Source organism: Cebus imitator, unplaced genomic scaffold (genome assembly GCF_001604975.1).
Source record: "Cebus imitator isolate Cc_AM_T3 unplaced genomic scaffold, Cebus_imitator-1.0 Scaffold23, whole genome shotgun sequence".
NCBI lineage: Eukaryota > Metazoa > Chordata > Mammalia > Primates > Cebidae > Cebus > Cebus imitator.
The window spans coordinates 3,643,675-3,659,782 of NW_016107338.1; the positions used below are offsets into that span (position 1 = coordinate 3,643,675).

Genomic DNA, 16,108 nt, shown 5'->3' on the forward strand with positions numbered 1-16,108 from the left:
ATTTGAATTTTAGGAAGGCCCCTCAGGTGGCCAGGCTAGGTGAAGTGACCCGAGGACTTGGTAGTGGAAGGCTTCTCTTGCTGTGACTGCCTATGTGTACGTCTGGCTGGGCACTGTCTCACTAGCATGAGGTGGCCGGCAGGGATGCTGGACAGTATGTAGTTCACCACTTGGGATAGCCAAGTGTAGCAAGGGTGAGGTGGGTTCAACTCACAAACTTCATGCTCTTGGTAAATACTGCTTACTTTGCAGGTCACATGGAGTAAGCAACTGCTCTAGGGGTGAACCCAAGGGTGGTGATTCACTGTCCAAACTACTGGCTGGAGGGGAGCACATGGTGGTCATGTACGCGTGCACACGCACACATGTGTGTGTGTGTGTGTGTCTATATTTGCGTGGGGCAAAGGAGGGGATTGGGGACTGGGGGAGTCTAAACACGTAATACAACTACTATGGCTGTGACACAACAGGTGTTTGTCAACCTGTTTGGGTTCTTCCCAACTATGGCAGTGGCTGTGGCCTAACAGCTGGTAGCAGGAACAAGGCTGTGACAAGAAACAGCAACTGCATAGGGGCCTCATCAATTTCCAGCCCTCCATCCAGAAGAGAACAGGACATGCTCAAGCTGCGCCAAAGAGAAAGGACAAAGGAGAGGAATTCTGAGATGCAAGTTCCTATGGAAGAGGGGACAGAGTTCAATTCCAACAGTCCAACAGACTAGGGCTAGAGCCATAGTCTTCTCTTACCTGTACCTTTAACATTCAGCTTACTATTGATTCCTTATTATCTGCCTTTAGTGAGGTTCCTTTCAAAACCAATAAAACAAAACAATCTTGTCCTCAATTCTCCCAGTCAAGTTTTTGACTTATTTCTTTCCCTCCTTTGCACCATCAAGTATTTGAGCAGTGGATACCCTTGCCTCCATTCCCTCACCCACCATGCCCTCCTCTCCTGCTGCAAATTGCCTTCCCCACATCACTCTTCTGAAATTCTGCTCCCCAAGCATACTCATTCCAGTGAAATTGTTTTCTCCTGAATTCCTTTGGTGTCTGAAAGGACGGGGGTGAAGGGGTAAAAAAAATATAAAGATTGGCCAGGCATGGTGGTTCATGCCTGTAATCCCAGCACTTTGGGAGGCCGAGACGAGCGGATAACCTGAGGTCAGAGGTTTGAGACCAGCCTGGCTAACATGGTGAAACCTCATCTCTACTAAAAATACAAAAATTAGCCAAATGTGGTGGTGTGCACCTGTAATCCCCACTACTTGGGAGGCTGAGGCAGAATTGCTGGAACCCGGGAGGCAGAGGTTGCAGTGAGCCAGGATTGCACCACTGCACTCTGGCCTGGGAGATAGAGCTAGACTCATTCTGAAAAACGACAATGACAACAACAACAAAACTATTAAGATTTAGATACTGGGCTGGGAGTGGTGGCTCACGCCTGTAATCCCAGCACTTTGGGAAGCCGAGGTGGGTGGATCACGAGGTTAGGAGTTCAAGACCACCTGGACAAGATGGTGAAACCCCGTCTCTACTAAAAATACAAAAATTAGCTGGGTGTGCTGGCAGGCACCTGTAATCCCAGCTACTCTGGGTGGCTGAGGCAGAGAACTGCTTGAACCCGTGAGGTGGAGGTTGCAGTGAGCTGAGATTGCACCACTGCACTCCAACCTGGCCAACAGAGAAAGACTCCATCTAAAAAAAATAATTCCAGCACTTTGGGAAGCTACGGCGGGTGGATTGCTTGAGCCCAGGAGTTCAAGACCAGCCTGAGCAACATAGTGAGACCCTGTTTCTACAAAAAAATACAAAAATTAGCCAGGCATGTTGGCACACACCTGTAGTCCCAGCTACCCAGGAGGCTGAGGTGGGAGGATCAGCTAAGTCTGGGAGGTTGAGGTTGCAGTGAGCCGTGACTATGCCACTGAACTCTAGTGTGCATGACAGAGTGATAACTTGTCTCAAAATAAATAAAATAATTTAGGCCAGTTAAGGTGGCTCACAACTGTAATCCCAGCACTTTTGGAGGCTGAGGCCAGGCAGATCACCTGAGGTCAGGGGTTCAAGACCAGCCTGGCCAACATGGTGAAACGCCGTTTCTACTAAAAATACAAAAATTAGATCCTGTCGTAGTTCATGAGCATAACGATTGGGTGTTCATGTGCTTGTGTAAGATGTGCCACCCTTAAACCTTGTTACAACGTTGGCACATTACCCATCTGCCATGAAAAAAATAAAAATACAAAAATTAGCTGGGCGTGGTGGCAAGAACCTGTCATCTCAGCTACTTGGGAGGCTGAGGTAGGAGAACTGCTTGAAGCCAGGAGGCAGAGGTTGCAGTGAGCTGAGGCACTTGTCTGGGTAAGAGTGAGACTCTGCCTCAGAATAAATAAATAAATAAATAAAGATTTCATTTAGAAAAATTTCTCTTGTCTGATTCATAAGAGATTTCACTTGTTTTTAAATATTTAATTTTTGTGTTTATATTTAATATTTAAATTTTGTGTTTATAATGCATATCATATGTAGAATTCTGCTTATATATAGCTTATAGATAAGCATGAGGATTAGCCTACATATATAATTTATAAGTAAACAAACATGTTATAAAGGTATATGCTAAAGACTTGCTATTGAAGGCCTACACTTTAAGAAAATGTTTGGAGACCACTGATTTTCAGTACGAAGCTCAAAGCCTTTGTTATGGCATTCAAGGCTGGTGCTAATTTAGCCCCAGATAATTTTATGGCTTTTTCCACCTCCTCTGCCTCCCACTATCAAAGATCATATTCTAACTGTAATCAGCTACTAGACATCTTCCAAGTGCACCACAACAGCACGCTGTAGTTCAGAGTACTTTGCCCACAGTAGGTGTTCGATCAAGTCCATGGAATAACCACCTTACAGCATTATTGTCACTCCGTCAGCCCTGGACTGTTCCTCCCTGACTTCTCTCAAGGACACCCTCCTGATTTCTGTCCTGCTGCTTCAACTATTCCTTCGGTCTTCACTGGCTGCCTCTTCCATACACACTTTACAAATATTTGAGTCCCTGCTGTGGGTCAAGTATGGTGACAGGTACTAGAATATGCAGTGACCAAGAAAACCAGGTTCTTTGACCCAATAAGATACCCCAAAACTTCATCTCTAGTCCCTTCCCCTCATTTACCTCTGTCCTTATGCAGCTCTGACATCGAGTCAGAGTCTTGTCTCCTGTTTCTAGCTACTTGTGGAATATTTCTGTCTGCATCTACTTCTATCACCATGCCTGAATTCACTGTTCCCTGTCTTTACATGTTTCTCTGGCCTCCACACCTAGTTTCATTTTATTTTTATTTTTTATTTTTACCTAGTTTCAATTTCTCTGCATTGACTAGCTCCTTTCCTTGCATTCCTATTGATATTGCTTGCCAGCCTGTATTAGAGCCTGCTTCTTCCTTGAGGGACTTTGGCAACTGCTATTCCTGCCTTTCATCTCTCCAAGTAGCAATTCATTTTGCCTTGCTGCCTAAATCATTATTTTACAAATTACTGCCAGCTTTCCCCAATATAAGATGCAGTGAGGAAGAGGTTCAGGAAAGTTTGAGGCCTACTTTTCTTTTTTGAGACAGGTTCTTGCTCTCTTGCCCAGGCTGACTGCACTGGTGTGATCATAGCTCAATGCAGCCTTGACCTACCTTCCAGGTGCAGGGTGATCTTCTACCTCAGCCTCCCAAGTAGCTGGGACTACAGGTGCACACCACCACACTTGGCTAATATTTTTCTTTTTTTTTTTTTCTTGTAGAGACGAGGTTTTGCCATGTTGCCCAGGTTCATCTCAAACTCCTGAGTTCAAGTGATCTGCCCACTTCGGCCTCCCAAAGTGTTGGAATTAGAGGCATGAGCCACCACACCCAGCCTAATTTTTCGTATTAAGGCCTGCTTTTCATAAGGTGTTTGAACTGCTTCACCCAGCGTTTCAGGGGTTCTTTACAGACTATTCAGCTTGGTGTTTGAGGGTTCAAGCTTACTATCCACTCCTGCCTTGGTATGGATTTGTGCTCATTGTTCCCAGAAAGCACGGTTCCCACTTCTGGGTCTTCACTAGGTCCCCCTCCCTCCCCACCTGTCTTCGCCTCTCAGTTCAACTCATTTAATACACATTGCTCTGTTCCTTACCTTTTAATCTTGTCTTCTCTGCCCAGATGTTGTGGCCTACCCTCGGCCCCCAGAAATGGGCCTTTTGGATCTTTATAATCCAGAGTACACTGAAATTTAGTGTTCTAAGCACTGTTCTGTCCTACATACATGCTTTCATCTTATTTTCACAAGCCTAGGAGGTACTTATAACATCTTTGTTTACAAAGATTAAATAATTTGCCCAAAGCCATGAATGAGAGGCAGAACTCAAATGTGAGAGCAAATTTGGGTTCCTTTCAGTGACTGCTTGCCTAATCCTGCATGGCCACAGTGTGAGGTGCATGGCAGGCCCCAATCTTAACCTCCACTCTCAGAACCAGGGCTGTACCTCAGGAAGATGTCCTGTAGAGAATAAGCCTCAACAAATATTTACTGCAGATACTTCCCTCCCACAAGAACTCCTCTTTGCCATGAGTGATCTCCCATATGGGCTGGGGTTTGAACTACCCACTTTGGCACCTAGTGGTCTATTGTTTGATTCTATTGTTTCTTCTTTCCCTCATCTCAGGCTCTATTTTCGTGTACTATTGTTTCTAATGTTGCCTTTGCCTAGCAGAGTTTTCCTTCTCTCATCAGGTCAGGTCCCTCCCATTGGCTGATGTGGGTGAGGTTGCTCCGCCTTCACAGCAGGATCTTCCTCCACTGATGACAATCAGTGGCATTCAAATCTAAGACTCCTTTGGGGTGTTAAAAATGCAGCTGATTAGTTTTGGGGTGGGACACAGGAATCTGCATCTTTAACACCCAGATCTTCTTAGGTTATAGTCACTACATCAGTCTACATTCCTGCCTGTTAAGACTGACCCATTAAGGCAGGATTATTTCCTGGTATAGCGATTCTCTAAACATTGCACACAGCTGAAGAACTGGAAACCGGGCCTCTTTTGTTTCTGGATACACCACTTGGCAGGTGTAATAACATCCTCTGACAGGCTGCTTGCCACAGGTGCATGCTTGACACGTGCGTCTTGTTGGTACCATCCCCTCCCCCTTCCCACCCCTGCTGCCCAACCAAGACCCCTCCATTCCCACCACCACCCTGCAGCTGTTGCCCTTCTCCAGGCCCCCAATACCACCCCCCCATTGCCCTCCCTTCTCTTCCTTTCCCTCCCCCATAACCCTTCCCCAGGCTCCTCCCACCTCAGAATATTTTTTTTGTTCCTAAGTTTATCATGTGAGGTGGGGGTGGGGGGACTGGTTAGATGGAGAGGACGCTCTGCGATTCGGAGGTCCTACTGAGTGGGCACACCTTTTCCCCTCGAGAAAACCCTGTTTCTACCAGAGAAATGGGGAGGCCTCTCTCTGGAACTTGAAACCCTCTGTCTCTGGAAACATCCCAAAGCAAGCCCAGCCTGCCATGTTCCTTTGTTGGGGCACAGAGGGAATGGAATCTTACCGATAAGGTGAGAAGAGCTTGAGAGAATACCAAGGACGGGCCCACCCTTCGCCCTCCTCCCTCCAAACACCTCAGGCTAAAAGGGGAGAAAAAAAAGCACCAACAAAGAGTTTAAGACAGCAATTCCCAGCTTTTTCAAATATGAAGCATTTTTTAACCAATCCGTTTAATTCTTAAATTCTTGACATTACAGAACTAAACTGAAATTTATTAACATTCCACTCTTACATTTCTTATCGACAAACAAGAAATAAAATTCATGAGCCAAAAAACCCAAAACAAAACTAAAAACAGGGAAAAGCTTATAAAACTAAATATGGATCCCAGCATTAACAGCTGAACAGAGAAGGTGATTTTTAAATTCTTAGCGGATGATAAAGTTGTGTAGAAACTGAACACTTACAAATTATTTAAAACCTGGAATCACTGACCAGAAATTACACAGTTGGATCATGGGAAAACAGCAGAAAGGGGTTATCGAGGGAACCTACACTGTTCTAGCTGCACCCCATGCCCTTCTCAGAGGAAAGCCTGGCATTGATTAGATACTGGGCCAGACTAATACTGGCAGCAGAGCCAGTGATAGTAACCTGCCTACCAGAGGAGCCTTCCACTGGGTTGGCAATTTTGATCTGGGCCCCGGACATCTGGCGAATCTCATTAATGTTGGCGCCTTGGCGCCCGATTATGCAGCCAATTAAGTTATTTGGAATGGTGAGTTCATGGGTGGTTTGAGTAGATGCATCCAAACTTGCCCAATAGCCTTTCACCTCTGGAGAGCTGGAGTCAATTCCGGCGAATCCGGTCCCGCCGTGCATCATGGCAAAGTGAGACTGTTGTCTTGCCACCTGGTTCAGCTTGGCCAGATCGAGCGGAGAAATGGTGTGTTGTCCTTGAATCGAGTAGGCATCTAGAGGTGGTCCCTCCAGGTCATGGGTGGCGTGGGGGTAGCCCGCAGCGTCGCTGCACCGATCTTGGCCGCCCGCGCAGATGACTGGGGAGCTGGCCGGCATGGGCTGGTACGGAATGGTCATGACTCTCCCTTGCGGAGACTGGGAGAGCGTCTCCAGCATGACCAGGCAGATCTGCTTGACACACTCGGTAACAGACTGCGGCACGCCAGCGATGGTGATGGCCCGCTCGGTGGAGTTGGGCAGCATATCCCCCGCCACCTGGACCTGCGCCCCCGTACTCTCGCGGATCTCTTTGATCTTACACCCGCCTTTCCCAATCAGGGAACCGCACTGGGTGGCCGGCACCACCAGCCTCAGGGTGACCGGGGGCCTGCTGGCCGCGGTGCTGTTGGTCATGGAGCTGTTGATATCTTCCTCCAGCTTGTCGATGATCATAGCGAAAGCCTTAAAGATGGCATTGGTGGGGCCGGTCAGAGTGATGATTCTCTCCGGACAATTCCCCTCCGAGATGTTGATCCGCGCGCCACTCTCCTCGCGGATCCTCTTAACCGACTCCCCTTTCTTCCCAATGATGCTTCCTACTTCCTTTCCGTGCATAAGAAGCCGAATGGTGAGAGTCACATTTAGTCCACTTTCAGTCACACCGGCATCCATGGCGAGCGGCGGGCGGCGTTCGGGGGAGTTGGGCTCGTTACGTGGTCAAGTCTTTGGCGGCTGGCGGGGGGAGGGGAGGTGTAGGCCCAAAACTGCCGGCGCGAGGCGAGCGAGGGCCGCGGGAGCGAGCGGGAGCGGGCGGGAGGCCGCAGCGTAGTCTCAGGGGCGGGCGGCGGCGGCGGAGGGGGCGAGCGGGGCCGGGAGCGGCGGGCTGGCGGGTGGGCGAGGGCGCGGCGGTGGCGACTCCGGCGGCAGCCTCGGCGGTCTGGGCGGGGCGGGAAGCCCGCTTTCAACCCCGCGTACCCTCTGACCCCGGAAGTGCTTGCTGCGCAGGACCCCTTGAAAAAAATGAGGACCCGTCTTTTTTAGGTCACAAGATTGCGCCAACCCTCACATGGTCCTTAAAAAAAAGCCCTTCTGACACTGCAGTAGTGAGAACGAAGCGCATTATGGGGGGAAGCTGCGAGTCCGGCAAAGTTTTAAAATGAATACGTATTTTATTAACTCTAACAGCACTGGCAGGTGACTGAAATTACTAGTGTTGTGTATGGTAGACAGACATTATTTTCCTGCTCTACATAAGGGATTACTGCGCGGAACGACACGGGCAGCCCCGGCGGAAACTGCAGGCACCAGCCGGGACGCCGCGGGTTTAAAACGTGCGCGTGAGGTGATCAGGGCGCGTGCGCGAGGGTGTGGAGGGGACGGGAGGGGCACCCGCCGTCTTCCGGGGGGGAGGGGCGGCGAGGCGAGGCCTGCGGAGCGGGTGCGCGCGGGCGCCCCGCATCAACCCCCACCCCCACCCCGGCCCCTGCTCTCCGGAGGCGGTCGGTGAGCAGAAAGACCGAAACCGACTCACGGCCGCCGCCCGAATAGCGGCTCTGCTGTTTGTGGGGCGTGCTAGAAACGTGGTCCTAAAAAGAATGGCGTCCATTTACATAATGCTTTGTTTGCGTTTCACAAGTTTCGGTTAAAGCCACAGAAACCCCACCTTCTGCCCTTGTGTGGTTTCCACCGCGGCACCCTTGTCCGATATTAGAAACAATAGTGTGCGCCTGTGGAGGCCTCTTTTGTTCAGGGGGTGCCGACTAGGGCTTCAGGGCGTTTCTGTGGCCTTTCCCGCGCGGCTTGGGCTCCCACAGCTGTCTTTTAGGCCCATGGGCGCAGCCACCGCGCCCCGCTCTCCGGGGGCGGCATCACCAGGGCCCGCCATCTTGGAAGGCCTTTGCTGCCGGTTCCTCCCGCTGAGGAAGTGTCACTCGAGACGCTGGCCTATGACTTGTGGTTTCTGCCCTTTCCCCTTGGCCTAAGCCAGACCAGAAAAGGCCCCGTGCGCAACGTGCTTCAGAATTCCTCAGGGAAAGCGGCCAACGTGGCGCTACTCCGCCTCCCCCGTTCTTTCCCCGCGGGGCGGCCGCCATGTTTCTTGAAGACAAAATGGCGACACGTGGCTAGCATTTGTCGCCAACGAGAAATTGGGGTCCGCCCGAAAGCTCTAGAATGCACCCCCCTTCCTCCTCTGGGCCTTCCCCGCTCCGCGAGTCTTATGACCCCTCCGGGATTAAAAAAAATTCCGCAGCCTGGTCTGAAGCTCGGAGGCCTAATTTTAACGCGTTTTCCTTTCTCTAATTTGAAACGGGAACGCGAATAACTAAAATGTAGGCACAATATTTAGCCTCTCGCCCTTTTAAAGCTTAATAATGGATAATAGGGGGCAGTATCAAAGGATAATTTGGGTCCCCACTGTACCAAAGCATTTAGAAACCTCTGCTTAATTTAAGGAATGAGATAAATTACTGCTTTTCTAGACTTTCTAGCATGGTCCATTGTGCTGGGGAGAACAAGAGATGGTTTATAAAGCTTTTAAAAGCAAGACAACTTCTGTGAAGAGACTAGAATGCCTCTGACTTTTTCACAGGCCAGTTGGCCGGTGAATCTTATTAACAGTTTAACACAATTAGTGTTCACTTTTAGTTTAGAGGGGACAGGTGTTTATTGTGCATTGGCCAGTGTCAGCACATTCGATGCCAGGCATTTCACCGCATCTTATGTTTAATTTTTACTATCAGCCTCAGAGGTAGGTGTTCTTATCTCTCTCTCTTTTTTAAACAGAGGAAGACACTTAAAGATGAAGTGCCTAATTCAAGGTCACACAGTGTCGGGAATGGACCTCCAGATTTCCTTACTGGTGAGCACATTTTCCAGATTTTTGTGTAAATCAGAGTTTTGGAATTTAAATGCTATTTTAAACGTTTAGGTGAGCTTGTCATTTAAATGAACCCTTCAGGTAATCTTTTGTTGTGTAGTCAGCCCCTTTTTGTATCTGTTTGGCGGCTCCAGCTTTTCTTGATATGAGGTACACCTGTAATGGGCGGTCTCAAATGCTCTTATGCTGTGTCTGGTGAGGATAGGGAGGGGGAAGTGATTCAGCCCGCCCAGAGACTCAGGTATCTGTCAGTCTGGCCTTGGCTGTGGCATTTTTGAGTCTACCTGGCTCCGGGGGAGCAAACAGTTCTCTATATGACGCATTTGCTTCCCTTAGCTCCCCACGGGCTTCACTCTTGCCTTCCCCACCCCAACACCCCAACCAGGTAAAAATAAATACACTCTGGGCCGGGCGCGGTGGCTCAAGCCTGTAATCCCAGCACTTTGGGAGGCCGAGGCGGGTGGATCACGAGGTTAAGAGATCGAGACCATCCTGGCCAACATGGTGAAACCCCGTCTCTACTAAAAATACAAAAAATTAGCTGGGCGTGGTGGTGCGTGCCTGTAATCCCAGCTACTCAGGAGGCTGAGGCAGGAGAATTGCCTGAACCCAGGAGGCGGAGGTTGCGGTGAGCCGAGATCGCGCCATTGCATTCCAGCCTGGGTAACAAGAGTGAAACTCTGCCTCAAAAAATAAATAAATAAATAAATAAATACACTCTGGCACCAAACCTCCATTTCTCTGCAGAGATTGACAGAGCATGACAGAGTGTTAGGTCAGTCAGTCTGTGGCCTCTTCAGTGGGCCAAATAGGTGCCTGAGCAGGGCTCTGATTGTGTGGGTGTGACACACAAAAGAAGGGCTTTTTGCCTTTAACTTACGTTGCTTTCAGATATATTTTCCAAAGTGCTTTCATATTAGTTTATATAACCCTACAACGACATTTAACAGTTATAGCACAGTAAGAGTGCTTACCGTGTGCTAGGCATTGTTCTAAGCCTTATGTATTCAGTGACTCTCACATTTTTTAAAAAACCACTGTAAGAAACAAATTTTACATTATGACTTAAGCCATTTATGTGCACACATATAACAAAATTTTTGCAAAACAATAATTACTACATGCAGTGTTCTTGGGTAATTTTTAGTCTTTATATGTAAAAAAGGACACATTGGCCAGGTGTGGTGGCTCATGCCTGTAATCCCAGCACTTTGGGAGGCTGAGTCGGGTGGATCACCTGAGGTCAAGAGTTCAAAACCAGCCTGGCCAACATGGTCAAAACCCATCTCTACTAAAAATACAAAAAACATTAGCCAGGCGTCGGGTGCACACCTGTAATCCCAGCTTCTAGGGAGGCTGAAGCAGGAGAATTGCTTGAACCCAGGAGGCAGAGGTTGCAGTGAGCTGAGACTGTACACCACCTCATTCTAGCCTGGGTAACAGAGTGAGACTTATCTCCAAAAAAAAAAGGGCACATTATAAGTAAAGTGATAGGGCACGGTTGCTTATGCCTCTAATCCCAGCTTTTTGGGAGGCATCGGCCGGTGGATGATGAGGTCATGAGATTGAGACCAGCCTAGCTCACATGGTGAAACCCCATCTTCACTAAAAATACAAAAAATCAGCTGGGCCTGGTGGCGCGTGCCTGTAGTCCCACCTATTTGGGAGGCTGAGGCAGGAGAATCACTTGAACCTGGGAGATAGAGGTTGCAGTGAGCCAAGATTGCGCCACTGCACTCCTGCCTGGGTGACAGAGCGAGACTCTGTCTCAAAAAAAAAAATAAATAAATAAAGTGATAAAAAACCCATTAGTATTGACTGCTTATTCACATTTAATCCTCATAAAACCTCCTGAAATGGGTGATGATATTAGGTCAGTTTTACAGAGGTACAGATTGGTGAAGGGGTAAAGCAGGATTTGAATTTAGTCAATCTGAGTCCAGAGATACCTACTTAACCACTAAACTGGATTTCGTCTCTGCAGAGCGTCCTGTCTCATAGGGAGACATAATAGATGAGGGAATTAAAAATATTAGCAAGTGTTAGAAACTCAGGTCACAACAAAAGGACTAAATCGCATATAATCAAGGAATGTTCAAACAAAGCCTTCTGGCCTTGTAAATCTAATCTATTTCTCTTCCCTAGAGAAAATTTTATCCATCAGGTCTTTATTCCCAAGACTACCTACTGAAATATTTCCATAATTTTCTGTTATGTACCTTTGGGACTTAGTGCACCTCCTCAGTGAAGCCTTACCTTTCCCAGCTCCCCCAGCTCTCAGCCTCCCTGCTTCCCCCGGAATCTTACAGTTCCTTGTAGTCCACATTTGGTTGTTGGTTAAATTGTAATGTGTCTTGGGGTTGATAACATGTCATACAGGAACCTTGGGTGATGCTGTGATCTGGCAAAGAGGTCACTGGACTTTGGAATCTGAGGCTTTGGGTCCTAGTCTTAGCTCTGCCTGTGACTAGCTCTGAGACTCCTACAACCCACTTCATCTGTCAGGGTCTCAGTTCTCCCACCTATAAAGCAAGAGATTAAATGATTCATGATGTTCAGGAAGTGATGATATTTGACCGGGTTATTTATCCCTGGGTGGTGGGATGATTATGTAAATATTTTCCGCATTTTTGGTAAAATCTCCACTCCCTTCCTCAGACTTGCATTATCTTATGGATACCTGAGTGAATTCTACACCATCCATTTTATAGATGAAACCACTGAGACATGGAGCAACTGGCTGAGTAGTCACTGCTCCACCCTTGGAGCCTCACACATAACTCGTCTCCTCTTACTCAGTGACCACAGGTTGGTTGAGGGGGTTAACAAGGCTAAGAAGGTGAGTCAGGTTTGGACTTTGGAAGTTGAACCACAGGATTTATGCTCTAGTTAGAGGAATGATTGTTGCTTCCTCTTATGTTAAGTTGATATGTCACATAAAACCTTTCAGAATGATTTCACATTACTTGTTTAATCATCTCAGGCAACTTTGCCAACTTTCTTATTATGCCCATTTTACGGAAGAGCCATTTTTGGATCAGTGGAGTGAAGCGACTAGCTCAAGGTTACACAGGCTTCTTGACTCCTAGTTTTGGATTGCCCCTTTCCATATCTTCTGATGCTTGTGATATATATATGGACTTTAACGTATGGGATAACTTTACCGTAAACTCAAAAAGCTTTCCAACCAGTCATCATTTTTCTGCCCCCAAGCAGCCAATGCATTTCCCTTAAGTTCCTAACTCTTGTTTTAGAAAATCTCTTCTCTCTTTTCTCTGATGTTTACATTTATGGGTTTGGAAGGGCTGGGAAGGATTCCTCAATAAGACTCTTAAGTTCCCTTGGAGCAGGGACCACATTTTTTTTTTCTCTAATCTACCTGGTTCAGCAAGCATGCTACAGCTATTTAATTTTGATTTTTATTTATTTTTTGAGAAAAGGTCTCGCGCTGTCACCCAGGCTGTAGTGTAGTGGCTCCGTCATAACTCATTGCCACCTCAATCTCCTGGGCTCAAGTAATCCTCCCACCTCAGCCTTCTTAGTAACTGGTAATACAGGTGTGTGCCCACCATGGGGCTGATTTTTTAATTTTAATTTTTAGTAGAGATGAGGTCCTGCTATGTTGCTCAGGTTGGTTTTGAATTCCTGAGCTCAAGTGATTCTTCTGCCTCAGCCTCCCAGAGTCCTGGGATTATGGATGTGAGTCACCATGCCTGGCCTATAGCAATTTAATTTTCCATATTGGCCGAGTGCAGTGGATGAGGTGGTGAGGTGGGTAGAGTTCGAGACCAGCCTGACCAACATGGCAAAACCCTGTTTCTACTGAAAATACACAAAAAAATTTAACTGAGCATGGTGGTATGTGCCTGTAATCCCAGCTACTCGGGAGGCTGAGGCATGTGAATGTGAACCTGGGAGATGGAGGTTGAGGTGAACTGAGATGGTACTACTGCCCTCTAGCCTGGGCGACAGAGCAGGAATCCCTCTTAAAAAAAAAAAGCGCTGCTAACATGTAACATTTTTTTTTTTTCTTGAATCCAGAAGTCATTACACACTTGTTTTAAAAAGTGGTTTCTTTTTCTCTCTCCCTTAAGATTTATCTTTCTGTTTTTCTTTTCTTTTTTTTTTTTTTGAGACGGAGTTTCGCTCTTGTTACCCAGGCTGGAGTGCAATGGCGCGATCTCGGCTCACCGCAACCTCCGCCTCCTGGGTTCAGGCAATTCTCCTGCCTCAGCCTCCTGAGTAGCTGGGATTACAGGCATGTGCCACCGTGCCCAGCTAATTTTTTGTAGTTTTAGTAGAGACGGGGTTTCACCATGTTGACCAGGATGGTCTCGATCTCTTGACCTCGTGATCCACCCGCCTCGGCCTCCCAAAGTGCTGGGATTACAGGCTTGAGCCACCGCGCCCGGCCCTGTTTTTCTTTTAAAGTAATAGTAGGCTGGGCATGGTGGTTCACACCTGTAATTCCAGCATTTTGGAAGGTTGATGCGGGAGAATTACTGGAGTTCGGGAGTTGGAGACCAGCCTGGGCAACATAGTTAGACCCTGTCTGTACAAAAAAATTAAAAAATTTAAAAAATTAACTGGGTATGTGGCATGCACCTGTAGTCCCAGCTACTTGTAAGACTGAGGTGGGACAATCACTTGAGCTCAGGAGTTAGACGCTGCAGTGAGCCATGATCGTGTCACTTCACTCCAGTCTGGACAACAGAGCAAAACCCTATCTAAAAAAAGAAAAATAATAAGAAATAAAGTAGGAGTAAATTGAGAGAGCTTTCCCCCTGTTACTTTCTAGGCTACTACAGCTAGAAATACATCTTAAAAAAATTTTTTTTTTTTTGGAAAACGGAGCTTTATATCTCATAAAGAGTTGCAGCCTGCATGGTGGCCATTCTACCAGGCTGGGAAGTATAGCCTCCAGCCAGAAACCAGAAACAGGCACTTCAAAGCAATTTATCTTTTTTTTTTTTTTTTTTTTTTTTGAGACAGAGTCTTGGTTTGTCGACAGGCACTAGGCTGGAGTGCCTAGCGGTTTAAAAGGTAGTATCTCTACCATGGTCTACAAGACCATATAGGATCTGCACCACCGTCTCCCAGCTGCTCTGACTTCATTTCCTACCACTTTCCCTGGTGCTGTAGGCACACTGGCCTCCTTTGCAGTTGCTCCAGCATGCCAGGCCTTGGGGCCTTTGTAGTTTTTTTTCCTGCCAGGAACATCATTTTTCCAGACGTCAGTGTGGCCTTCTCCCTTATCTCCTTCAGGTTTCTGCTCAACTGTCACCTAATCAGTAAAATATACCATAATTGCCTTGTTTAAAATAAAAGCCATCTCTCTGCCCTCTACTTTCTCTGGTCCCATTCCCTGTTTTATTTTTCTGCATAGCACTTACTATTTGACATACTGTTTATTCATTCATTGTTCATTATTTAGCAAATACTTATTTTGAGTGCTGCCTACTGCATGCCAGGCATTGTGTTCTAGGGACTCTCTATCATAGTTTATTACATGTCACCCTCCACTAGAATGTAAATTTCATGATGGTTAGGACTTTGTTTTCCTCATTGCTATAACCTCACTCCTAGAACAGTGCCTAGAACATAGGAGCTGAATGAATAAATTAATTTTAATTTTTTTTTTTTTGAGACAGAGTTTTGCTCTTGTCCAGGCTGGAGTGCAGTGGCACAGTTTTAGCTTACTGCAGCCTCTGCCTTCAGGGCTCAAGTGATTTTCCTGCCTCAGCCTCCTGTGTATCTGGGACCACGGGCACATGCCATCACACCTGGCTAATTTTTTGTATTTTTAGTAGAGGTGGGTTTCACCATATTGGCCAGGTTGGTCTCGAACTCCTGACCTCAGGTGATTTGCCAACCTCGGCCTCCCAAATCCCAAAGTGCTGGGATTGTAGGCATGAGCCACTGCTCCTAGCCCCATCAACCCTGGCTTTTTTGTTTGTTTGTTTTGAGATGCCTCACACTGTCACCCAGGCTGGAGTGCAGTGGCGTGATCTCAGCTCACTGCAACCTCCGCCTCCCAGGTTCAAGTGATTCCCCTGCCTCAGCCTCCCAAGTAGCTGGGATTACAGGCGCCCGCCACCATGCCCGGCTAATTTTGTATTTTTTTTAGTAGAGACGGGGTTTCACTATGTTGGCCAGGCTGGTCTCAAACTCCTGATCTCAGGTGATCCACCTACCTTGGCCTCCCAAAGTGCTGGGATTACAGGCATGAGCCACTGCGTTGGCTGACCCTGGCTTTTTAAATAATTAGTTTAAAAGCCTGTTATTAGTCTTTATTTAATTTTTTAGGTACTTTCTAGGTACATTCTCACACAGCCACCTCCTCTCAAGATAAGTGAAAGAGTTTACCAGCTCAACCTTCCATCCTGCATATCTGAAAGTTATCTTTCAGTAAACCTGGACACCCACTTAACTGTGTAGCCTTTAATCTCTGTGAACCCCCTCTGCACCTGTCAAATGGAGGTAATGACAAATAACACCAATCTTTCTTCTTGAGAACATTGAATAGGACTAATAGACCAGTTTTGAGAACAGGAGAGTAGAATGAGGAAGGGAGGTAGAGGACTGACAGTTTCTTTTTAAAGTAAATACTATTTGTCTCTGCCTTATTTTAGAAAAAAAAAGTTTTATAAGTGTATGTTTCTTTTTTTCTAAGAGATTAATAAAGATTTTATTTTCGGCCGGGCGTGGTGGCTCACGCCTGTAATCCCAGCACTTTGGGAGGCCGAGGCGGGTGGATCAC

The 16,108-nt window shown here is 47.1% G+C and overlaps 2 protein-coding genes and 1 non-coding gene across 3 annotated transcripts in view; 2 read left to right on the forward strand and 1 right to left on the reverse strand.

Annotated features, from left to right (window-relative positions):
• The first annotated feature begins 2,120 nt into the window (after positions 1-2,120).
• On the forward strand, positions 2,121-2,224 carry LOC119470160. The gene has a single exon (XR_005199035.1). It is a non-coding gene; the product is annotated as a small nucleolar RNA U13 (small nucleolar RNA).
• Positions 2,225-5,684: 3,460 nt separating this feature from the next.
• On the reverse strand, positions 5,685-7,761 carry PCBP1 (poly(rC) binding protein 1). Its single transcript, XM_017522042.2, has one exon. The coding sequence runs from the start codon at positions 7,140-7,142 to the stop codon at positions 6,072-6,074; it is 1,071 nt and encodes a 356-aa protein (XP_017377531.1). The 5' UTR covers positions 7,143-7,761; the 3' UTR covers positions 5,685-6,071.
• The window catches only part of LOC119470119 (squamosa promoter-binding-like protein 14), a 41,248-nt gene continuing 32,280 nt past the window's right edge, over positions 7,141-16,108 (forward strand). Inside the window, exons 1-3 of the mRNA XM_037736104.1 lie at positions 7,141-7,222; positions 7,772-7,973; positions 9,255-9,330. Of these exons, the coding sequence (XP_037592032.1) occupies positions 7,141-7,222; positions 7,772-7,973; positions 9,255-9,330 (360 nt within the window). The remainder of the gene's footprint in view (positions 7,223-7,771; positions 7,974-9,254; positions 9,331-16,108) is intronic.